Below are 27,058 nucleotides of genomic sequence, written 5' to 3'. Positions count from 1 at the left end.
AAACATGACCAAAATTAAGCACTCAATAAACTTTATAATTATAGTTATTAAAAGACTCTGACTTTGATACATCCATGTAGATTATTTCCAGATGAATTCATGCTCTAAGTAAGTGTTCTCCAAACTTCAGAGAGAAACACATTAGTGAGTTATGAAATCCATTCAGTGGGTAGTAGTCAACACTGAAAAGAATTAATGGGATAGAATAACAATATTTTTTCTAAAGAAACAGAAGACATTGCACATAAAAAGCTAATGGAAAATTGCTTACTGTGGTTTGAGGTTAAATGAGTTTGAAAAACAATGCTTCTAGGCCAAACAAATGTGCAAACTAAAACCCTTCCCCAGTTTTCCTCTCAATTCTACTCAACTCTCACTCTTTTAAGAAAGTGAGCAAAAGATAAAGGGCTTTGGAAGCATGCTGTAGTAATCTTTTTGATAATGCGTGAGCATGCTGGGGTGACGTGAGAAGTCGGGAGGCAGTGGTTAGAGAGCCAGTTCATTCAGACATGTGCTGGTGCTACTTCCCAAGCATATGGGCCAGGGGATAGGGATTTTTATACCAGGCCTCCGCGTTTGGTTTTTAGTTTTGTTTTTTTTGAAACTTTTCCTCTTAATTCAAGTACAGAGACTGTGACAGAAGGCTTTGCAGGTTCCTTTAATTCTGTACACCTGGTTAATTAAAACCCATGCTTTTAGTAGGTAATGTTTGAGGAGTAAGTCTCACAATGTTTAATCTTACTCTGTGAATGAAGAAAATTGTTGTGGATTTTTATTTTTCTAAAACGTATAGTACATCAATATTTATGGATTTTTAAATGCCATTTCTACTGTTTCTCTATAAATATTTTTTTGCTTCATGCAAGTTATAGTAGCTGAGCACAATATAAGTAAAAAATAACAACAATTAAATGTATGCATAGCCCACAAACACAGACAGCAGCAATGTGGTGAACGAAGAGGGTTGATAGAGGGGTTGATGTAATTGATATGCTCAATACATCATAGTGTCAACAATAAAAAAATTTTGAAGATTTAAAAATATGGAAGAAAACCAGGCTTAGAACTAGAATTAGGTTGCCGGAACTGGCATTTTAGGGAACTTATGCCCAAGGAACAGAGTTACCAATAACCTGTAAATTGGCATTTCTTTTTTCTGGATACTATTTAGTGTGGAGAAATCACATATAAACAACCATGATAATGTAACTATATATATTTGGTTTAAATTATTTTACTTGCTATTTCCTTCTGTAATGTTATGAGCCTATCAACATAATTCCAACAGAATTAGCCACCTAATATTAATCAAAGAGGAAAGTTATTTAGAAAATATGACTCAACATATATCATGCTACAATTTTCCTATTTGTAATATGTTTCAGTTGAAATATGTCTATAGAGGTAATTATAAAAATTGTAGAATTCCACAGAGAACTCTGTTTGAATCATAACCATATGCTCTCAGTGTATGTCTATTACCTAATACACAACAAATCACAATTTTAATCACATTAGTATCTATGAAGAAAAATAGAAGAAAAATGAAAAGATATGTATTTGTATACAGTTAATTAGATAGATATACAGGTACAGATATAGATATATACATAGCTGTATCTCTCAAATATTTTTCATAAATATAAACATTTGGTTTGCAATAAAATAATTAAACATCTATTACTCCCTCATAGCAATGGTGTTTGCAGGTTTGGTGGTTACAATGGGGGCCTTGGTGCCTGGGGATGTTCTGAAGTTTGGACGGCTGCATGGACTAACCCTGAAGATGGATAATGGTGAGGACTTGAATTAGTACATGGTCGCTCTGTTAGGTTCTTTCTGTAAGATTCACATACAACTACCTCTCAACCACCTGATTACTTTAAGACTCTGGAAAAAATTATTTAAATTCATAAACCTCAGTTTTCTTCTGTCTGAAATTGAACAAATAATAACTTTAGAAAATGTGTTTTTCATCCCATCATTAAGCTAGATCAGCAGACATATTAAAAACCAAGGGGAAAAAAACTAAATCCAAGACTCAATATGTTTAACATAGATAGAGTAGATTTTTAAATTGACAATCTCCTGATGAATCCAACCTGGATATACACATACTTGTACAGACCCCTGTCACAGTGACTCTGAGCTTGGCCATGTGACTTGCCTCTCCAATGAGACATAAACTAATGTGACAGAACACACTATCTTTTTTTAAGTATATTTTATTGATTATGCTATTACAGTTGTCCCATATTTTTTTTCCTCTTTATTCCCCTCCACCCTGCACCCCTTCTCCCACCTGCATTCTCCCCTTAGTTCATGTTCATGGGCCATACACATTTAAGTTCTTTGGCTTCTTCATTCCCTATAGATATCTTAACCTCCCTCTATTTTGTACCTACCATTTGTGCTTGTTATGCCCTGTACCTTCCCCTATTCTTCTCCCTCTCCCCCCATTATGATAACCCTCCCTGTGTTCTCCATTTCTGAGATTCTGTTCCTGTTCTAGCTGTTTGCTTAGTTTGTTTTGTTTTTGTTTTTGTTTAGATTCAGTTATTGATAGTTGTGAGTTTGTTGTTATTTTACTGTCCATAGTTTTGATCTTCCTCTTTTTCTTAGATAAGTCCCATTGACACTGCATATAATAAAGGCTTGATGATGATGAACTCCTTTAACTTTACCTTATCTGGGAAGCACTTCATCTGCCCCCATTCTAAATGAAAGCTTTGCTGGACAGAGCAATCTGGGATATAGGTCCTTCTCTTTGATGACTTGGAATACTTCTTTCCAGCCCTTTCTTCCCTGCAAGGTTTGAGAAATCAGCTGATAGTATTATGGGCACTCCTTTGTAGGTAACTGCCTCCTTTTCTCTTGCTGCTTTTAAGATTCTCTCCTTATCTTTAATCTCAAGTAATGTAATTATGATATGTCTTGGTGTGTTCCTCCTTGGGTCCACTTTATGGAACTCTCTGAGCTTCCTGGACTTTCTGTAAGTCTATTTCTTTTGCTAGATTGGGGATTTTCTCCTTCATTATTTGTTCAAATAAGTTTTTAATTTATTGCTCTTGCTTTTCTCCTTCTGGCACCCCTATGATTCAGATGTTAAAACATATCAAGTTGTTCCCAGAGGTTCTTAAGCCTCTTCTCATTTTTTTTTTTTTTGAATTCTTGTTTCTTCTTTCTGTTCTGGTTGAATGTTTACTTCTTCCTGCTGGTCCAAATTATTGATTTGAGTTCTGGTTTCCTTCCCTTTACTGTTGGTTCCCTGTACATTTTTTTTCTTTATTTCACTTTGCATAGCCTTCACTTTTTCCTCTACTTTGTGACCATACTCAACCATTTCTGTGAGCATCCTGATTACCAGTGTTTTGAACTCTGCATCTGATAGGTTGGCTATCTCCTCATCATTTAGTTCTTTTTCTGTAGTTTTGATCTGTTCCCTTATTTGGGCCATATTTCTTTGTCTTGGTGCACCAGTTACATTGTAAGGGTGGGGGGACCTTAGGTATTCACCAGGCTGGGGCAACTCATGTCTCTGCGTTGTGGCACCGTATGTTGGGGTGGGGTCTGAGAGGGAACAATACTGCTTGCTCAGCTATCGGCCAGCTTTCAGTCACTTTCCCTGCTACCCACAAGCATTTGGGCCCCTCTGGTACTGATTCTTGGGTGACAGAACAAACTCTTGATAAGTACTTGCCCATTAGGGTTCAGCCACTGGAAATGCTGTCTTTACAATGTAAGATCCAAAGGTATAGTGCTGAAGAGGTTATAGGGGGAAGAACCATGCATCCTAGCCAACAGTGGTTGCTAAACACTATCTTGTACTGTCCATCCTCAGCTGAGCCACCAGATGACTGTAGCTACATGAGTGACCCTAGGTAAAACAGATCATCAGAAGAACCACCCAACTGAGCCAAGCCCAGTGTGCAGAACTGTGAGCAAATAAATGATTGTTTCAAGTTCCTGTGTTTTGGGTTGGTTGGTTACTTACAATAGATAGCTGATACATTCAGTTATCTGGTAGGAAAAACCTTTTATACTGCTGATACTGAAATCAATAAATAATAATTTGGAATGACAGATCATATAAGATAAAAACATGTACAACTCACAGAAAAATGAGTAAAATACCAAATGCACAAAACATAATAGAACATAATTTTAAAATGGAATAGTAAACAAAATTATCTTTTTGAACACATTTTCTGCATTGGATTACTGTGTGCTGTACAAACAAAAACAAGAATATATGTATTATATGTAACTTACTGAATATGTATGACTTACTGAAACATGAACTTCTATCAAGCATATGCTGGAAAATCTTGCACACAGGTTCTTCACTTTGTGTAATGGACCTACAGGTGCACTGCACTTGAAGGACTGTCCCAAGGGTACTGATATAAGCTGCTTTGCAGTCATCACTTCCTGAGCAAGTGAGGTCCTCCTTGCCCAACATACTCATGCAAGCCTCATCTTCATGGCACTTTGCAGTCACATGCTGCCAGCATTTGGACTGAAATGTTCTATAGTGCCTCCTAGAAGGAGTCAAGAAATGGAATTAGTCTCTGAATAATACTATTTCATATTGATATGAGGTGCTTCCTCGCCTAATGAAGGCTGACATAAAACAAAATGCCTCCTAGAAGCCAGTACATAGCTGAAACCTAAGTTCATACACTTAAACATCTCAATAGAGTGTGGAACACAAAGCAGAGAAACCTTGTGAATTACATTCTTCTTGTGATGAAAGGCAGAGGCTAAGTTTATGATTCCCTGGATGAATTTTCCTTCATTACTAATTTTGTTTCAATGGTTGATGATTTGCAGTTTGAACTACTTGGAAGATTTATTAGCAGTATTTTTTGAAGCAGAATGTAGTTTTGGTTGACTAGCAGTTGGCCATTGCTTCACACCAAGTGATTTTAGATAAGGCTCTTGACCTTTTGAGTCAGTTTTCCCACAGGATGGAAGGTACTATATTTTTTCTTAACATTTCTAAGCAGACTAGTTAGAATTTTAAAAATGCTTTGAGATTCTTTGGCAGCAAGGGCTAATAAAGCAAAAATTTATGAGTTTATTTAATTGCCAAAATAATCCATTAGAATCACATCCATTCATAACTTTTCTGACCATGTATTTGATTAGTGCTATACTAACTTTGAATAATTCTCAATAATGTACAATAATTTCATTCTTGAAACTTTCACAGTAACAGGATATTCCTCTCTGTGGAACCAACGATATTAATCTTTCTACTTAATATTTATCACCTAAAATTACTTTTCACCCTTTCTAGAACAGGTTTTCATGAAACCTGCATTGAAACCCTCTGCACACGTGACACTTGTCATGAGCCTCTTTGTGCACATGGCTCTACTCTGCTTAACTCCACACACTATATTATTTTTTAATGATCTCATATTTTAAGTCCTCTTAAAGTAATCAGCTTTTTAATACATTGGCAAATTAATTTATACTTAAGGAAATACAAATTTTTTCAGCTTATAATTCTGGGGCCAGAAGAACAAATAGGTTCCTTTAATGCAATTATGGGTTATACGTAAAATGTTATATAAGTTTAAGTATTAACAGCACTGATGGTCATTTATGAGTTGTGTGAGAATAAATTTGTGCCTAGGTGCCATTTTTTAAAAACATGTGTTTTACTAAGTTTAAGTTGCATGAAGCCCTGAAGCTGCATGAAGCCCTTAAGTTGCATGAAGCCCTAAAGCAGCAAGCGTTTCAATATGCCAAGGTTGTGGGTTCAATTGCCAGTTAGGGCACGTGAATAGGTGGAGCAACCAACTGATACTTCTCTTACTCTCTCTCTCTCACTCTACAATCATTTCTTTAAAAAAAAGCTTTGAGTCATTTATCTATCATGGCAGTTATTTACTCAGAAAACTAGCTATAAAAATTTGCAAAAATAATAAATTGATATTTAATTGAATATTAAAAATCACATAAATACTTTGGTATGCTAGTACCTAAATCATTTGAAAGAAATTTTTAAATATGACAAAAAATTATACTGTAGAAATTTTGTTTTGGGTTTGAAATGTTTAGGTGTATGATGGTTCATATTCTTATTTTCTTGGTATTCCACAATTTTCTATTTTGGTTTATTGTCCAAAAAATTAAGTGATTAAAAATAATGTCTTAGATGTAGTTGATTGTTTTGTCTTTATTTTTGCTATTGACTTGCAGTTACATTGCAAAATGTGAGAATGTGGTGTGTATAAATTCTACACACAGAATGTATTATATTTGCCTTTGTGACCTTATAGCCAAATTCTATAAATGTTTAATGACACTTTGACACTTAAAATAAATGTGTATATTATAATACTTTGATTTTAAAAAATAATTAGGTTTTTTCTAAGCAAATGTTTTTTCACTACTTTTGTGAGTTCATAAATATAAAAGTATATTATAATTTTAATATGTTCCTAAACAACTATAATTGGCAAAACATAATCTCACCTCCCAATGTATATTTGTATTGGACACAATTAATTGAAAAATTGTCTTTATATTGCCCTTTTTGGTCTTTTCAAATAAATGAAGGAGTTTCAAAAGTTATTGTGTATTAAAGAATCTGGAACAGGGATAGAAATTATATTTTCAAAACCAAGTACTCTCTTTTGCCCCATGTGCAGACTCTTCGGCCCCAAAAGGAAGTGATAAAGAGCTTAACAATCTCACTGAAGAAATGGGTGTTTTTTTTTGAAGTTTTTTTCCTCTACCTGAATCACATTAACAATAATTTAATATATGAGGGGGCACCCCCAAAACTAGAACTATCCTCTGGAGGGTGGGACTCTTGTAGTACAGGCTTCCCTAACAAGGTGAGTGTTTTAGGAACCCATCTGTATGAGTGTACCAGCTGGAGTTGTTGTGAGAGGCTGTGTTCAACTTCAGTGAATTTTTTGGGGAAGACTCTTTCAACATCTTTGCCCATTTCATAATGAAAAAAAGGTGACTGGTTCTTCCACTATGACAATACACCTGCCCATACTGAGCTGAGTGTTCAGCAGTATTTGACCAAAATGGCATGACCCCTGTGCACCACCCTCCCTATTCACCTGATGTGGCCCCGAGAGCCTTTTTTTGTTTGTTTGTTTCCCAAATGAAAAAAATGCCTTAAAGGAAACATTTTGCCAATGTGGAAGAGGTGAAACAAAATACAGAAGAAGCAAAAGTCATCAAAATCAACCAGTTCAAAATCTGTTTTTAGCAGTAGAAATGTTGCCCCAAGGACTTCCAGTCAAGATGGTGGTATAGGCAGACATGGCTCACTTCTTCCCACAATCACATCAAATTACAACTATAATATAGAACAATCACCACTCAGAACCATCAGAAATCCAGTTGAATCGAAGTCTGACAACTACAGAATTAAAGAAACCATATCCATCCAGACTGGTAGGAGGACTACAGACATAGAACAGGCTGGTCTCTAACCCATGTGTGGTTGATAAAAATTCAGGAGGGATATCTCAGGAACAAGCAGGCCTATCCCTACAAACAGGGGCCCCAGGCCAGGGTTCCAGTGGCAGGAAGATAAGCCCCCACAACTTCTGGCTGCAAAAACCACTGGGGATTAAGTCAGTGGAAGAAACTTCTGGAGCCCCAAGAAGTTCCTCTTAAAGAATGCACATACAGACTCACCTACTCAGACTCACTCCCTCTGAGCTCCAGAGCTGGCATGGCATGAGTGGCATACTGGGAGAGCCTGATGTGTGTGACATCTTGGCGACCAGAGGCCGTTTTTCCTTTTCTGAGCCCTCACCTCACAGAGACACAGAGTGGTCAGGCTGGTGCCATATCTGAGACTCCATCAACCTGGCTAACACTGTTTGACCCACCTTGGAGATTGTCAGAGGCTCTGCCCCATTCACCTAAGCTGCTTTTCCATATGAATGACCTTGCCTCATGCTTCAAAACTTATCAAACAAGCAACAGCTGGCCTCAGTGAGCCCCAGGCTGGGCACTAGTAACAGCTAGATTAGTTCCACAACTTGACTTCACCTGGGGATCTCTAAGCCCAGCATGAGTAGCAGCCTTCTCAGATTGCTTTATAGCTTAGGAAGGGTGGCCTGGGAAAAATACAGATGGGGGCTAAACTTGGCCTGCATCACCTGGGAAATGGAAATCCCAGGGACAGTGCATCCAGTGAACAGCTACAGACCACTATGGAGCACTGCCTCCCTGCCCCTGCACCTGCACAGCTCCTCCACAGAAGGCGGAAGTTGGTGGTAAGTGGTCACAGCCAGTCCTTGCAGCTGACTGGCCTAGTTAATCCCTCCCACTGACTTACCAACAGCAACAAAAGCTCATCTTCACGACATGGAGTCAAAGCAGCACTACCTAGTACATAGAAACAAACACAGGGAGGCTGCCAAAATGAGGAGACAATGACACATGGCCCCCCAAAAAGAACAGATCAAAACTCCATTAAAAGAACTAAACAAAATGGAGATAGGTGATCTATCAGATGCAGAGTTCAAAACACTAGTTATAAAGATGCTCAAGGAAATTAGTGAAGACCTTAGCAGCATAAAAAAGATTCAGTAAGAAATGAAGGATTCATGAATTGAAATAAAGAATAATTTACAGGGAAACAAAAATAGAGTTGGATGAAGCCAAGAATCAAAAGGAAGATGAAAAACAATCAATCAGAATAACAAGAAGAAATAAGAATAAAAAAATTAGCACAGTATAAGCAGCCTCTGGGACAGAGTTTCTTAGAGGTTTCAACAGGTCCAACAGGTTCAACGGGTCCTTGAAGTTTCAAGAGGTCCAACATTCACGTCATAGGGGTGTCAGAAGAAGAGGAGAAATAGCTAGGAATTGGAAATCTATTTGGAAAAATAATGAAAGAAGATTTACCTGATTTAGTGAAGGAAATAGACATATAATTCCAGAAAGCACAGAGAGTCTCAAACAAGAGAGACCCAAAGAGGACCACACCAAGACACATCAAAATTAAAATGCCAAGGGTTAAAGATAAAGAATAAATCTTAAAAGCAGCAAGAGAAAAGCAGAGAGTTACCTATAAAGGAGTTCCCATAAGACCATTAGCTGATTTCTCATAAGAAACTTTGCAGGCTAGAATGGACAGGCGAGAAGCATTCAATGTGATGAAAAGCAAGGACCTACAACCAAGATTACTTTATCCAGCAAAGGTATCATGTAGAATGGAAGGGCAGATAGAGTACTTCCCAGACAAAGTAAAGCCAAAGGCCATTAGTACACCACCAAGCCATTATTACATGAAATGTTAAAGAGAGTTATTTAAGAAAAAGAAGATCAAAACTATTAACATTAAAGTGGCAACTAACTAATAACTACCAACAACTGAATCTAAAAAATAAAAACAAAAACAAACTAAGCAAACAACCAGAATAGGAACAGAATCATAGGTATAGGGATCATTTGGAGGGTTATCAGCTGGGAGGAGGAAGGGGGAGAATGGGGGAAATGGTGCAGGGATCAAGAAGCATATTTGGTAGGAATAAAATAGACAGGGGGAGGTTAAGAATAGTATATGAAAGGGGGAAGCCTAAGAACTTAGGTGCACAACCCATGGACATGAACTAAGGAGGGGGCATAATTGGAGGGAAGGGGAGTACTGAATGGAAGGGGACAAAGGGAAAAAACTGGGGCAACTGTAACAGCATAATCAATAAAATATACATTAAAAAAGTCTCAATGGGTGTATTTCATCAAGTGGAGATGACCTTGAAAGTGATTGAAGTTTAAACATGTATGAATAAATACACATTTTTTAATACATAAAAATTGGGGTATTTCCTCATAAATACTGGGAATCTCCCTAAGGCAAGATTTGCATGAGAGAGTGACAGGAATCATCTGAATCATCTTTTCACCTCAGCTACTAATATTATATAATATTTCCATTACTTCCATAAAGTATTCATTAAGGGGCTATTTGCACATGGTGGAACAACATTGAAGACATAAGTCCTTACTCTAATCTGTGAAAGTTAGAAATTACATGAGAGGAGACATGTATATGTACATGGACAAATTATAAAAATTAAGTCCAGGGCATTCAAAAATGGAGGAAAACATATGACAATTTTTGAGTCCTCTTGTGTTCCAGATCCTGCACCAAGCACTTTGGAGAGGTGGTTAAACCCAGGAGTCCTCGTGGAACAAAATCATCAAAAAATGTACCAGTCAATCTGAGAAAGTGTTGGTGCCAAGGTGAATTTATTTCAAGAGCATGTGCTTCAGAAACCATCACTTGCCATTACAATATTTAATATGATGGGGAAGCTTAGGTGTATCATGCTTTGAAGATTGAATGCAAAAATTTTAGGATAATGAGGTGGCACATTTAGGGCTCTCTCAGTGGTATCAGCCAAAACTGGATGCCCATCCATGCAGACACTGGGTATTTTTATAGGAATTGATTTTTTAAAAAGTGTCCTCTGGATAGTTAAAATGTGGTTTCATTGTTGGTATAGATGGGTAATAGATAGTTGGTAAAATTCTATTTGTAATATAAAAAAGTATACTCAAACATTTTTATCATTCATTGATTTTAGTAGATATTTTATTATAATTAAAATCACTTATTTGAAATTAAATTGTTGTTATTAAATTTAATAAATGTTTTGTTGTAATTGAGCTTAAGACACATCTCACATATGTTAGGGATATTAAAATATATAAAAACCTTACATTTTAAATTTGTTGCTGTCCTTCTTCTGGTTGTGTGAGGAGGTGAAGTGTATCTACTACCTATATCTCCATCTTGGATGTAAGACCTGAACATCCAACTGTATGGGAGTCCAACAACCAAAAAGTTAAAGAAGAAACATTTATCCAGACTGATATGAGAGGCAGAGATGGGCAGTCAGGGTGAAGAGCACTCACAGCAAGGTGGCTGGCAATCTGGGCAGTCCCACATTTATGTGCGGATAAACCAGGAGCACCAAGTGGGGAGAGAGATAGAGAGCGCAACCCAGGGTTCCAGTATGGGGGGAAAAAGCCTCAAAACCTCTGACTGAAAAAAATCTATGGGAGTTGAGGTGGCAAGGAAACTCCCAGACTCACAGGAGAGTTCATTCAAGAGACCCATAGGGTCCTAGAACATACACAAACTCACCTACCTGGGAATCAATACCAGAAGGGCCCAATTTGCTTGTGGATAGCCGTGGAAGTGACTGAAAGCTGGCTGAGAGCTGAGCAAGCAGCACTGTTCCCTCTTGAACCCCTCCCCCACAGACAGCATCAAAATGCAGTGACGTGGTTTGTCTTGCCCTGGTGAACACCTAAGGCTCCATCCCTTACTATGTAACAGGCACTCTGAGACAAAAAATATGACCTTAAGGAAGGACAAATCAAAACTCCAGAAAAAGTACAACAAAGCCATAAAGAGATAGCTGACTCATCAGATACAGAATTCAAAACATGGTAATCAGGATGTTCACAGAAATGGTTGAGTATGGTCACAAAATAGAGGAAAAAGTGAAGGTTATGCAAAGTGAAATAAAGAAAAAAAATGTACAGGGAACCAACAGTAAAGGGAAGGAAACCAGAACTCAAATCAACAATTTGGACCAGAAGGAAGAATAAACATTCAACCAGAATGGAAAGAAGAAACAAGAATTCAAAAAAAAAGAAAATGAAGAAAGGCTTAGGAACCTCTGGGAACAACTTGAAATGTTTTAACATCTGAATCATAGGGATACTAGAAGAAGAGGAAGAGCAGTAAATTGAAAACTTATTTGAACAAATAATGAAGGAGAACTTCCCCAATCTGGCAAAAGAAATAGACTTCCAGGAAGTCCAGGAAGGTCAGAGTCCTGACCTTGGGACATACAACCAAGATTGCTCTATCCAGCAAAGCTATCATTTAGAATGGAAGGGCAGATAAAGTGCTTCCCAGATAAGGTAAAGTTAAAGGAGTTCATCATCATCAAGTCCTTATTATATGAAGTATTAAAGGGACTTATCTAAGAAAAAGAGGAAGATGAAAAATATGAACAATAAAATGAAAACAAACTCACAACAATCAACAACTGAACCTAAAGAAAAACAAAAACCAAAAAATGAATTAAGCAAACAACTAGAATAGGAACAGATTCACAGAAATAGAAATCACATGGAGGGTTATCAGTGAGGAGGGGTTGAGAGGGGGAAAAGGTACAGGGAATAAGAAGCATAAATTGTAGGTACAAATTAGACAGAGAGGTTAAGAATAGTATGGGAAATGGAGAAGCCAAAGGAGTTATATGTATGACCCATGAAGATGAACTAAGGGGAGTGCATGCTGGTGGGAGAGGGGGTACAGGGCAGAGGGGAATAAAGGGGAGAAAAAATATGGGACAACTGTAATAGCATAATCAACAAAATATATTGAAAAAGCTACATTTTAGAATTAATGGACTACAGTATTTCACCAAAATGAACTTTGGGGATATCAATGCATTTGACAAATCTCAATTGCATTATAAAATATTTTTTATAATTAATATTATCTTTAACTCAGGAGAAGTGATTAATAAACCTTAAAATAACTGATAACCATTTACATGACAGAATCCTCAAATAAACATTTCTTAAGGTCTTTGGCCTTTAAATGATTAGTTGAAGCAAAAAATATGCCAATATCCCCACAGCATTCTGCTTAGATCTTTACCCTTTATCTTATTGAATGTGCATTGTACGGAAGCAGCTGTCTTTTCGACAAGTGTTTACAAGATCTGGAGCTACATTTCAAGTAAGAATGACTGAGATTAAAGGAAGGAAGAGAGTTGACAGTTATCTTTTGACAAAGCCAAAGGAAAACAGTTTACCAACAATCAGTGCCCTCAGAAAGTTTTCATTAAACCTTTTAGTTTGTTTGCCAGTGGTTGAAGCAAGGTGACAAATGTGATAGGTTGAGCTATCACATGTTCTGAGCCATCACACACTGAGCTACTCCTTCTCACTAAATGTTTATTCTGATCTTTAAATGAATTTGCTATATATGGAGTTTTATTCATTTAAAAAAAATTAAATAAAACAGACCCTGATAGAAGATACCAGGCAAATGAATGAATATGAAGAATTACTCAAAAAAGAAGCAAAAGAAAAATAAAAAAATTATACAATTTAATGCTGGTTATTAAATGAAGCTCCTTCAACATTAACATCAATGTTACAAATAGTTTGACTCATGAAATTTATTTAGTATTCCCTTTTTTTCCTCCATTTTCTTACTCTTGTCCAAAGAGGCCCACTTGACTGTGGATTTTTTTTTTTACCACATAAAAAATAAATTCATCTTGAATATACATGGAAGTATATTAATGACCATAGTGAGGAAAAGAAATAGCCACAGGGTTAGATCAGAGTTATGGTTCCCAGAAGTAGTTACCTGCAAAAGTACAGTCTAGTCTCAACTACCAGTTAAAGCTCATGTTTTAACAAGCATGCCAGATCATCCATACCTCTGCTGAAAACCAAATACCTCTGGTACTTGTCCATTTGACTAGGAGTCAAAGCCCAGGTTGTTAGTGTCCCTCAAGGCCCTGTGTGATCTAGGCCCCAGTCCCCCTGCAGTTAAACTTCTAAACACTTCTCCCATTGCTCTCCCCCTTGCACTTGCTGCCTTCATTGCTTCTTTAACAGGCCACAGGCCTTTGTTATTCAGCAATGGCTGGTCTTTTGGATATCTCCTAAGAGAGGCTCATTACTTCCCTCACTTCCTCAACTCTGATAAATGCTCACCACTGGGACTACTGCATTTACATTGCTACTCTTTCTGCCCACTCACAACTCCCCAGTCACTCTGTTTTGCTAGTGTTGCTGTTGCTAATCTCCAGAGCACTCATTACCTCACAATATAATATTCATTTTTTTATTTATTATCTGTCTCCTCCATTAGAATATAAGTTCTACAGGGCAGGCATTTTTGTTTCTTGTACTCCGATACATTTTTTTTAATAAACAAATAAATGACTAACATTACCCCCCATTAGGTTCAAGAATATAAAGCTAAGAAGAGGAGACTAGGCACTTCTGACATCATGGCATAGATGTGTGCTGGGGATATCCAAACTGCAGTCAAGCAACTTCTCCTTCCTCATCGTCAGTGTAAGGCAGGGAGATTTATTTTGAAGTTTGAAAAGTCACATTGTCAAAATTCTGTGACATTTAACAACCTTATATGGTTATACCAAAAAGCAAATTAAAAAACTGACATACAAGATATGTTTATTAACCAAACTCCTTATTTATTAGTCTAATTTGAATACAAAATTTCAATAATGCTATTTCATGGTGACCGAATCCTGACATACTGATTATTTTTTATTCCAAACATGTGCTGCATTTGAATTTCAAAAAGGATACTACATATGTACTACAGATTCAAAAATATGAATTGTCTGGCTTTGTTTACATCACGTTGGATAATGGTGGGAACTCCAGCTAATGTAATGAGATCAAGTGTTAGGACTGGACTGTAACAAATAAGGTGCAGAAATAAGAAAGTAAGGTATGTGTGTTTTTACTCACCTGCATAATTCATCATTTCGGCAGCTGTGAATTACATTGAGGCAAGTCGGGGGTGGAACTATGTTCACTGCACATGGCTTGCTGTGAAGAGCTTCTTTGGACTGCTGACAAGGTATATCAGATGGAGCACAGTCACAAAAAGCCAACATCTGGGCAATATTAAAAGGCATATTTTGATAGAAGAACCGTATGGCGGCTTGGCAGTGTTTCACATCACACAGATTTCCATTTGCTGAGCAAGCTTTAAGGTAAGGGGCCAACTGTGCATTACAGACCACATCCCCTACACACATCTCTGCCACTTCCAAACAGGACCGGATCCCTTTCATTTCTGAAAGCAATGACATGCCCAGGCCGTGAAAATGTATATATAAAGCTGTCCTTACAGAATCTGCAAAACACTGTGAGATGTCAAGGGGCAACATACAACTTTGTAGTAACATCCTATTATGGGCAAACACTTCTTTTCTTTCTTTTTTAGAGTTAATATGAATTTACTGAGACCTGAATAGTGGACTATTTGAGTCATCTTTCATCTCTACTGGATACGACGTATTTTGATCCAGAAGAGATGGGAAGTGTGTAGGGCCAAAACTGAGCCAAAGGAAAAATCTTTGGGTCCAAGTTTCTCAAATGTAAACAATAAATCTTCAGAAATTTTATTTGAGCTATATAGCTTATGATTAGTTCATTGGCTCATATCAAAATGATTCTTATTCTGTTGCACTTTTTATTTGGGGGGTGGAAATCGTGAATAAAGGCTCCATGTAGTTGTTCACATTCTAGGAAACACAGGCACACGTGGATGCCCCCCATACCCACAAACATGATACAGAAACAACTGGCCTGGAACAACTTTATTTACATGATCAAAATATCCATAAAATTTAACTAAGATCTAGTCTTTGGTTTTAACTGTAAAGTATTCCTCAGCACAAGATAAATTGATGACAAATGGGCAAATCGATTGCTTTGATACTTTAGTGGACGGAATGCAATGACTTGTTTTTTGTATTTTGTAATATTCAAACTGTTTAAGAGCTGCACAATTTATTTTGCATTGAAATATTTTTAAGAACTGTAGTAACTACATTTTAAATTATATTGTCCAGTATTTACAATGCTGATCAAAGTTATAAATGAGAAACATTACCATGATAGGGAAGAGTAGTTAGATTCCACTTGAATTTATTATCCTCTCTCTTGTTATCTAGAAGGAAAACACAAACTTCATTAGTGAACCATTTTCTAAATTTAACAGGAGAATGTGGGCTACATCTATAAGTGAGTAAGCAAAAATACATAGAGGTACATGTAATACTTGTTTAACCCTTGACACTCAAAGTTAGTGAGATACAGACGAAGAAAAATAAACCCCAGAAATATCATTCAAGTGAGTTAAACAGAACTGCTGTGAGGGAGGATTCAGTTACCTGGAGGTTTAAACAAATGCTAATGACTAGGCCATGTGCACTGAGGTAAACAAAGAATCTGTCTGGGGAGAAAAAACAGAAGGAATAATGTCTGACAAAAAAAAAAGACAACTCTTCCCAGTAGGATCTTAGATTGAAATGCAATTTGAAGACTAATTTCCACCTCTGATTATTTTAGCTTCTCAGAGTTCTTAGGAATTAAAATTATAGAATTGGAGAATCTTACTGATGGAAGTAAACTTGGTGGCCATGTAATTCTAAAATCTTTTATTCAAGAAGCATTGATATCAGGTGCCATATTGAAGACACAAATCTGTAGTCCCTGCAGCCTCCAAAGCCTGGCAGGGAATACAGACATATTACACACACACACACACACACACACACACACATGTATGTACAAATAATGTCATGTATATCACATGTATTTAATGTATATATGTCTATAGACATATTTATATGTATATATATATACACACAAAGAAAGACATAAAACCAAAGTGATAGGGGGATAATATGATCAGATTTTTATTTTTAAATACAAATTCAATTTTCTCTTTGGTTATTGATTAACATATTGACTTTTGTTATGGCATAAATATTCCTTGTGAGACAGTTTGCCCCTATTTGAGCTGTCTGTCCAAACTCCCTGGCTGTCCATCTATTACACAAAAATGATGGTACAATGACAAGAAAATTCTTTTCATACCCAAGCGTGTCACAGCCTTTCCAGACTCCTTGCTTTATTCCATCTATTCTCACTACACAGTTTCTCATTTCTCTGCTTACTAAGTCTCAGCTCAAAGATCTCTGAGCTGAGGCTTAATCCGTTCTAGAGACTACTCTCCTGGGCCTCCAAGGAAGCCTGGAATGTTCCTTCCTCTCTGCTACTATCCCACATTGCATAAATCCCAATGGGCAAATCCCAGAAAGTCATATGACTTTTGTGACCAAAAGTCTAGACAGGAACTTCTCTTATAGATTAATGCCTCGGCTTTGAAACTGATTAGTATGTCTGTGCCACTGAATAAATATTCAGGAAACTACTGTTGAAATGTAAGTAAATATTGAATTTACTGACTGTTATGGACTGAATGTTTGTGGCTCTCCAAATTTCATGTGTTGAAGTCCTAACACCTTGTATGACTGATGTGGAGATGATATCTCTAAGGAAGTAACTGAGGTTAAATGAAATCACAAGCATGGGAACCTGACCTGAGGGATTGGTGTCCTAATAAGAAAGAACGTTAGAAACCTTACTCACTTTCCCCTTTCCATGCACACACAACATGGAATGTCGCTGGAGGCCATAACAAGAAGCCAGGGAGGTGACAAGTCAGCAAGAGAGCTCTCACCAGAAACCACCCCTGATGAAACTTGACCAGGAACTTCCAAAATTTTGAGAAAATAAATTTTTGTTGTTTAGGCTAGCAGCCTGTGGTATTTTGTTACAGCAACCCAACCAGAGTAATATGCTCACTATATGTGTAATTAGTACAAACACAACAAAACAGTTATTTTTAGAATGGGAAAATTAAGTCTATCTTAGATGCACATTATTTTATATCCTATGAGTAATGTATTATATAAATTCTCTGCACATTAAATTCTGATGTCATACAGTACATGCATATGTATATACACATGTATTTTCCCAGAGGACATTTTAAATAGTAGCTTAATTGCTGAAGAGGAGCTAAAGGGCAATAATACATCATGGGCATAAATAGAATCATGCAACAACCAGACTTAAATCTGAGTTATAAGATCATATGCATAAGAAAAAATATAGTTTCCTCTTATTGATCTACTCAAACAAAATATATGCAAAGTCAGATATCTTCTCACCCTGCTACCACTCTGGTTCAGGATGCCACACATTTTTTCTACTGATGTCTTCTAGTCCCATGGTCTTATTTGTCATCTGTAAATAAATAACCCTCCCAATTTATAGATGCTGTATAAATCTCACTTCTACATGTCATGCATAGGATTTAGAGATCAATCCCATGTATAATACTGACTTCTCAATATCTTCACTTCAATACCTAGTAAACATTTCACACTCAACACATTCAAAACTCACCTCTCACCTCTCTTCTGTCCCCCAATCAAAGCATCTTTTTCCTGTAGTTGTTCTTGTTTTAGTAAATAAAAATAATGGTGACCACATCCTTCTCATACTCAGTACAAAAACTTTGGTGTCCACTTTGATTTCTTTTTTTTCCCCTTGTATTCCCAATATGATCCACTAATATTAAAATATTCCACCCTGGCTGGCGTAGCTCAGTGGATTGAGCGCGGGCTGGGAACCAAAGTGTCCCAGGTTCGATTCCCAGCCAGGGTACATTCCTGGGTTGCGGGCCATAACCCCCAGCAACCGCACATTGATGTCTCTCTCTCTCTTTCTCTCTCTCTCTCTCCCCTTCCCTCCCTAAAAATAAATAAATAAAATATTTTAAAAAATAAATAAATAAAATATTCCCAGGTCTGACAACTTCCCATATGGGTTCATCATTCATTATCTTTTTTACTACATTATTATAAAAGCTCCTACCTGGTCTTCCCACTTGGCCACTCCTCCTTTTCAGTCAGTTGTCAACAACAACAACAACAACAACAACAAACAAGAATCATCCTGCTAAACATATATTTTAGACCATGACCCTATCCTGACCAAAATCCTTCAGTGGTTTCCTATATCACTCAGAGTATAGCTAACAGTTGTGAAATGATCTACAACATGCTTCATGATCTTGTCCCGTTATGTATCAGATCTTAACTCCTATACTTCTCTCCCTTGGTCTCTCAACTCTAGCTGGTGGTCTCTTTGCTTTTCTTCAAACCTCTGGACATACTCATATTACCAGCTCAGGACCTTTAACTGGATGTTTCTTTTGCCTTAAATGTTCTCTCCCTAGGTATTCATAGGACTCATCCCTTGCCACTTTCAATCCTTACTTAAACATTAATTTTTTCAGAGCAACTTTCTGGCCATCCTATTAAAATTACAAAGCCCACTCAGACTTCTTTTCTTTTTTTACCCCTTACCTATATTTAGTTTTCTCCTTAGCACCTATAGTATTTAAAGTATAAATCTTAAAGTCATTTATCATGTTAATTTCTTCTTTGTCCCCATATTGGATGCTGTTTCTTACTACTAAGATCCCCCCTTTGATGATCTAGGTCTAAATTTTCTCAGCTGCTTGGAGTATTTGGGGTACTGGGTCACATTGGTCCTTTTCTTGGCACTGCCCTCATCCAAAGAAAGTTGCCAAGCCCAAGGTTACAGACATTCCCAGGGCAAAGCTCATATCTAAGCACTAGACCATTTGAGGGGTCAAAGATCAGCTTCCTCGCCTCAGTAGGTATGATACCTCTGAAAAGCCATTCTAGGTCCAAGCTTCCTGTAGAATCAACTAAGTTTGCTATGAGGCCTGTACTGCATTGCAACTTTCTCTACTTAAGCCTTTTTTCCTCACCTCCTTTTTCTTTTCTTCCTGAGACCTAAGCCCAGTACATTACCTGTGTGCAAGCCTCTGTCTCATTTAGAATGGAAGCTCCTAAACAGCAGTGATTTTTGTTTGTTTTGTTTACTGCTTTATCCCATCTTAGAGTATGCCTAGGGGAAGGTAGGCACTCAACGGGAATATTTACTTATTTATTTAACTTTTAGACAGAGGGAGAGTGAGGGACAAAGAGAGGGAGAGAAATATCAATGTGTGGTTGCCTTTCATGCACCCCCTACTGGCGATCTGGCCTGCAACCCAGGCTTGTGCCCTAGACTGGGAATTGAACCAACAACCCTTTTGTTCACAGGCCAGCACTCAATTCACTGAGCCACACCAGCCGGACAAGACATACTTATTAAATAAGTAAATAATAATTGCTTACCAACTTTATCTTTATCTTTAATTTTTTAAATTTCCTAAAACCCAATAAGCTTCTTTGATGAGGGACAGGGAGTTTCTCTTTTGTTTTTGTTTTTGTTTTTGTCCTGCTGCATAGGACCTAGCATGTTATACATGGCTCCTAAGTATTTGCTTAATGAATGAATAAATTTAACATTATGCTACAACTGTGTAGCATTTGCCTCTTCCCTTATGTGGAGAGCAGGACCAATAAAATGGTATTGTTCCAATTAAGATAGCATAAAGTATATAAAACAAAGTAGAGTCACTTATATCAACTAAAAAAGCTGTCAGTCAGCCATAACACTTTGGTTCAAGAGGAAAATTACCTAAGTCAGAGTAAACATATCTGACAAGGAGACATATCTGCCCACGTGGTCAGAGCAGACATATCTGGCAAGGAGACACACTTGCACATGTGGTCAGAGCTGCTTGGTCTGCAATGCGGGACCACCCACAGATAGGCTCCTGGGGAAATTCCATACTTGCCATAGGGATGTCAAGCAGAACAGCCATGTATCACTCATAGGCTTCTGAGAAAATTCCACACTTTGCATCAGGGGTGCCAAGACATTTATCAAAAAGACCCAGAAGGGTGGAGTACACCATTTTGAAGGCATTAGTGAGGCAGGTTCCAGACCATTGCTGAGATAGCCAAGCTTCACACACCATGATGCTGCTCCATGCCACACTGATCTCCCTTGGTATTGACGACTGGAGGCTCTGCCCTGCTGGACTGAGGACTTCATCTGCTCTGCTACCCACCTAGCTCCAGAGATCTTTCCTTTCAAGACCCCGACAACTCCCTCACCCACAGTGCCGTCTCCTGGACCTGCTGACTGAGATTTTGGGTCTCAGGTTCATTATCTCTGTTGATTGCTGTGTGTGTGTTATATTCCTCTTTGGTTGTTAGAGTGTAAGTAGAATATTAATGTATGTTGATGTTCTACGTTGAGTGAACCTGCATTCAATAAAAGCTGAGCAAATAGCATAGTTACTATGTGTGACTCTAGTCTATTCCTTGGTGCTGGGCTGCTCAGCAGGCAGCTAGCTGAGCAGTTGTTTGGCTAACCTACAGGAAAGGCTATATGATAAACACGTTTGTGACACTTAATAATCAGTTTTGGACACAGTCATAGAATTAAGTTTTTAAATTTAAATTTCCTTGGAGAAACACAGACAGAAATGACAGAGCTGGAAAGAGAAATAATGATTCTTTAGTTAACTGATATTTGTGGTTATCATTAATGCTCCTAAATTCTTTTGAATACCCACCAGAAACAATGTCCTGGTTGAATCCATCTTCATAGTCTTCACTGAAGGCTGGAACTTGATTCATCTGAGCATACTGTATGCAATTGTCTTCAAACAAACTCCTCCAAATTTCAATGCACTCTACTTTTGAAGGGTCATTGCATTGACAATTCCATAAGATCGTTTCCTGAAGACCTTCCGTTAATGCTGCACACAGGTGGCTTCCATCAAGGGTCTTGCATTGTTCTGATTCCCTCCCACAGGTTTTCTTAACATTCTCATACAACAGAGTGCAATGTTCTGATTCCTGGCAGATGCGTGCTGCTACAACACAGTCACTCGTTTTTTCCACCATTAGTGATGTATCATTCTGAGGGAGCCTTTTTGTGATATTTGATTCTGAAGCCAAATTTGAGGATAGTGTTGATACTTCTATTAATAAAGTAAAATAAATGAAAAAATTCATTTACCTATGACTTTTTAATAAATTTTCTGAAAATAATATAGGTACATCTTTTATAGATATGTCAATACCTATAATCTTTCAAATACTATTAAAATTATTTCCAGAGTGCTATGACAAATAATCTTTAATTGTTAAAAATTGATGTATAAAACAATTTTTATAGTTTGTGCAACTATATAATGATAATTTTAAAAATATTTGTCCTCATCATTTACTTTTGTCTTTTCATTATATTTTGATGATGATTGGTAAAAATCATGTGTAATTTAAAATACTTATAAGATACCATTATTCCTCTTATATAATTTTTTATAAATCTATTTTTTTCTCCTAGAAATGTATCTATACTAACGTTTCTCAACTTTTTCATTTTTCCCCCTAACCTTTGTTAGAAAGTTTTTCCATAATTCTACTTTCTCATGAAAATTTAATTATACAAATATACTTACTGTATAATCTGTTTAGGGACTATATACATGTGTGTATGTATATATACATATATACATACATATATATGCATATCTGTGCTTGTTACATAATAATTTTAAATGGGCAACATTTTGAAGGGACACTTTAGAGATATTATATAAAGATGGCACATAAACACATCAAAATAGGTTCAATGTTATTATTTAAATGCAACAAAAACCATAGTGTGGGACCACTAAATATGTAATAGAATGAAAAAAAATCAAGTGCTCTGAGACATGGAGTGACTAGAAATTTTATATATTGGTAATTATCTCAAATTTGAAATATTCTATGGGAGATTTTTTATAAAGTTAATAATAAACTTTATCTATGACCCAACAGTTTCTTATCCAAGAGAAGTAAAAACTTACACATGTACAAATCTTGTCTGTGAATATATATAGCAGTTTTATTTATAATCTCTAAAAAAATACACTAGAATACTACTCCTCAAAAGAGGGAACAGACTTAACATGAAATAATGATGAATCTCAACTGCATTATGTTACATATAAGGAACCAGGGTTAAAAGGCTACATGTTGTATAATTGCCTTCATATGAAATTCTGGAAAAGGAAAAATTATGGAACAGAAAATTGTTTAATGAGATCACCATGCATGATTGGAGGAGCTGGGCAGTGGGACCACCCAACATTGATGAGGGAGAATCTGTCTTATAAGCTGGGAGAAAGTTGATTGTGAAAGAAGTGATGATAACTCTATAAGAGATTCATTCCCAAACTTACCATTTTTCAGTGACAGTGCCTAGGGACAGTGAGGATCTTGAAATTGATTGTTATAGGACTTTGATTTCACGTATCCCTTATTAAATCTGTATGTACCCTCACGATAATAGGTAGCCTAGTTTGATTACCACTGCTTCAGTGTTAGCTTGGTACATTGAAGAGGCAATAAATAAATGCATATTAAATAATTAAATGCTCCTAGTCAAAGGCAAGTGTAATTCTATAAAAGTGGTTATATTTTGGTCTTTCTTGGGAGACTCTGAGTTTCTTAACAACAGAAATAATACCTTATTTGCCTTCTATCATTTAGTCTTGTGAAAAGCTATAGTGAGCCCCACAGATATATGGTTTGAATGAGTGACTCTATAATCCTAATGAATTATAGTTGAATAAAGCTTGAAACTGTGATGAGCAATTACAGAAATATGTTATGCACATACTGAGATCTACAATTCAAAGAGTCTTAAATTATATGAAGAATTAATCAAATTATTATTTTAAAATATTTTACTGATTTTTAGAGAGAGGGGAAGGGAGGGAGCAAGAGAGGGAGAGAAACATCAATGTGAGAGAAAAACATTGATCAATTGCCTCTTGCAAATGCCCTGACTGGGAACTGAACCTGCAACTCAGGCATGTGCCCTGACTGGGAATCGAACTGGTGACCTTTAGCCTGGCAGAATGATGCTCAACCAGCTGAGCCACATCAGTTAGGGCTCAAATTATTAAAAAGTTAATAAAATTACATAGATGTGATTAAGTTTTCTTTTTATGACTTTAAATGTGTCATCTAGCAATGTATTACCTGATTCATTGATGCATTTTTTTCCAAGCAGTTTATTAACAGTGCAATAGAGGTCATCAGTGCAGAGACAAGCTTGAAATTGGAAATTGCTTTCCACTAAGGATTGGATGCCCAGGTTACAGCCTGATGAATCCTTCATCTTGCAGGGGTTACCTGAAGTTCACAGTCAAACATATAGCACTCTAGATATTAATTTGAATATAATTTTACCCAAAGTACTTTTACCATATTAACCTGAATAATTCATTATTATAGTAAGATTTTCTAGGCTTGCTGCAGGATGTTCATATAAATAACTTCTAAGCAAAAATATGTTTTTACTGTGCTTTTCCTCTACTATTTACTTTCTAAGATATATTTAAATTTTCCATATTTTAAAGTAACTTTAGAAAACAGGAAAAAAGAAAAAATAATAGCAGAATAGCTCTGTCCTCACTTAGAATGTCAGTTTTTGCTGTTCATTAATAAGCAAGGCAGTCCTTATATGAGGTGACCAGACTGCTCTGTAATTTTAGTTAGTTCTGTTGTCACTTTAGCTACTTCATTAGCTATTTTGTCTTAACCTGCTATTTATTCTTGCACGTCATGCTGACTATAACAAGAGATGTACAGAGGTGGCTCTAAAATTAGCATGGGAACTGAAGTAGTCCTGATGCTTAGAAAACACTCAATAAATATTATTAAATGTGAGTCTTTCATAATTACCAATAATGCATTTTCTTTTTAATTTAAAAAGCTACATTTATCTACCCAACAATTTAATTTTTCGCAATTTTCTGAGTAAAACTACTTGATATCATTTCATTTGTATATTTAAGAACATTTCTATGTCTGCTTCATGCATGGATAACTAAGCAAATATTGCAATTCACTACTACTTGTATACTGAAATAAATAAATATGAGCTAATTCATGACATAATGAATGTGATGTTTTAAATTGCCATGTAAAATGTAACAAGGAGCCTCATAATCAAAACAAAAAACAGATTGCTTTTTGTCCCTATCCCCTATTCTTACTTAAAAATACTGTGTCGCTTTCAGCAAATTATGCCTTTGAAAATTTTTTCCTAAACGGTAATAAGAATGGTTGGATTAGAGAGCTATAGCTTTTTTCACCTCTGTAAATTTACTTTAAAAAGATAAAATATTGGATTATTTAAGGAAGAGTTTAATTATTATAAATATCTACTATTCTAAACACTGCAAAAAATAAAACAAAAAAAGGAGAAAAATCAAATTTTAATACACGCACATGGAGAATTCCAAAGCATGAAAATTCCAAAGACATTGAGCTAAAGTGAGGTATCTACATCATTTTGGTTTTTTCCCACTTTCTTGTACTATGCACTTGATTTGTTTAAATGTAATCTTTATTAAGAATGTTTAGGTTAGAGAGCTATAACTTTCTCTGGAAAATGAACAGTCCATGTACTTCCTTCATGGGAAGGGAAGAGGGAAAAAATCTTTCTCCCTTCCTCAGCCTGTGTGATTTCTGGAGCTCTGCTGGCAGCAATGGTAAACATTGACATTGTCAGGACCACAGGTTGCTGCCTCTTAACCCTACACTCTCCATCTGACATCTTTTGGGAGACACAAGAAGCATATGCCAATTGGCAAGAGTTATTGACTGTACAGAATGGACTCTTCATGAAATGAATGGAGAAATAAAGTGAGTCATAGAGAATATATTTTTATTTTCCCTTTTGGATTTCTTTTATTAAATATTCTGAAAAGTTGATCAGGTTATATTATATAATAATATTTGATATACAGGATGAAAAATATCATTATGTTAGAATATGATTTTTTGAAAAGCGTTGTCATAATACTATTAGGACAATGTCCCATTATATATAATCAATCAGTTTATCTACTTCTAGTAAATGGAGACTTCCTATAATGCCCTCATTCAATATTCATTCAGCTACTTGACGTATTTAGAATGTATTTTTTTTTTCCTTTTAAATAAGTAACAATGACTCTGTAATCTTTATATTCTCTACCCTTTGGGCCTCCCCTCAAATGTTTGGAATGTAGAACAAGTTAAAAATAATATATTTTAACTTATTCTTGACACAGTTGGAATGCAAAATAGTGTACAGTATATATTGTGAGAATATAGAATACGTATGATATAAATTCAAATACATAATAATGCCTTTGATCATCACAAAGTTTATTTTTTCTACTTTATCATTAACATATTAACATATAAGCAAAAGAGCATTTTTTCACATTTTATTTATTTATCGTTTTAGAGAGGGGAAGGGAGGGAGAAACAGAGAGAAACATCAATGTGTAGTTGCTTCTCATGTGGCCCCCACTGGGGACCTGGCCCAAAACCCATGCATGTGCCCTGACTGGGAATCAAACCTGTGATGCTTTGATTTGCAGCCCATGCTCAATCCACTGAGCTACACCAGCCAGGGCCAAAAGAACATTTTATTTGAAAAATTGTACTCATGCTTCTGAGAAGCATACATGGAATTGTAACATTATACATAATGAGAGAAGCTAAAAGGTAGGCTGAAATCTTGCATAAAGCTGTCCGCATTGTCAATTCATTAGGGCCCTTGAGTAGTTGAAGAATACCATTTTGTAACAGTAATTCCTTAATAAGCAACTGCAAGTACATCACTCAAATATCACATTTGAGTAAAGAATTTAGTGCAAGATTAACTTAGATCTTCAGATAGTGAAAGAAAATATTGAATGCTATTTTTATCTCAGTAAAGGAAATTATTTAAACGTATTTTAAACAATGCATTTTACCTGAAACATGGCAAGCATCTTCCATTCTTCTCCATTTGTGTTCACATCCATTCTCACCACTCAGGCATCGCTCTCTTAAATAAGTGCAGTCAGTGGTCTGGGAAGCAGATTCATTTTCTGAGCACAGCCCCATAGCTTGAATAGCAACAGTAACAGAACAACAAAAACAGGTTTGCAGTATTACAGTATGACAATTATTTACCTCAATCTAATTTGAGGTAAATGCTCTTCATTAATAATAAAGAGCATAATTATGGAAAATAAAATGTGACAAGATCATTACAAGTCTGGAATGGATCTTAACCTCCCCTGTAGCTTTAGATCTATATTATCTTCTCCATAAGATTCTTAAAGAATAATCTGTATTTGTTCTCTTTTTCTTACTGCCTATTTATTTCTCAATTTATAATTTATTTTTATGACTATTACTCCATTGAAACTGCTATTTAAACTACCCTAATCATTTTCATAACATCAAATGTATTAGTTTTAAGACTTTACCTTGCCTACTTTTGTTATTGGGCATTTTGTTGTCATTTTGTTCTTCAAACTCCTCTTCCCTTGGTAACACTCTCCTCTAGATCTCTTGATATTTATTGATTTGACATATTCTGACCACTGAGAGTTTTCCCCAGGATTCTCTTATTCTTCTGT

General features: G+C 36.2%; 1 protein-coding gene across 1 annotated transcript in view; it reads right to left on the bottom strand.

Annotated features, from left to right (window-relative positions):
* The window catches only part of GFRAL (GDNF family receptor alpha like), a 55,795-nt gene extending 29,258 nt beyond the window's left edge, over window positions 1-26,537 (bottom strand). Inside the window, exons 1-5 of the mRNA XM_028510213.2 lie at window positions 26,405-26,537; window positions 23,631-23,783; window positions 15,698-15,754; window positions 14,545-14,875; window positions 4,291-4,541 (exon numbers count right to left, since the gene is read on the bottom strand). Coding sequence (XP_028366014.2) covers window positions 4,291-4,541; window positions 14,545-14,875; window positions 15,698-15,754; window positions 23,631-23,783; window positions 26,405-26,537 — 925 coding nt within the window. The remainder of the gene's footprint in view (window positions 1-4,290; window positions 4,542-14,544; window positions 14,876-15,697; window positions 15,755-23,630; window positions 23,784-26,404) is intronic.
* Between the last annotated feature and the right edge of the window lie 521 nt (window positions 26,538-27,058).

Source organism: Phyllostomus discolor, chromosome 4 (assembly GCF_004126475.2).
Source record: "Phyllostomus discolor isolate MPI-MPIP mPhyDis1 chromosome 4, mPhyDis1.pri.v3, whole genome shotgun sequence".
NCBI lineage: Eukaryota > Metazoa > Chordata > Mammalia > Chiroptera > Phyllostomidae > Phyllostomus > Phyllostomus discolor.
This window is presented reverse-complemented; position numbering and strand designations above follow the sequence as displayed.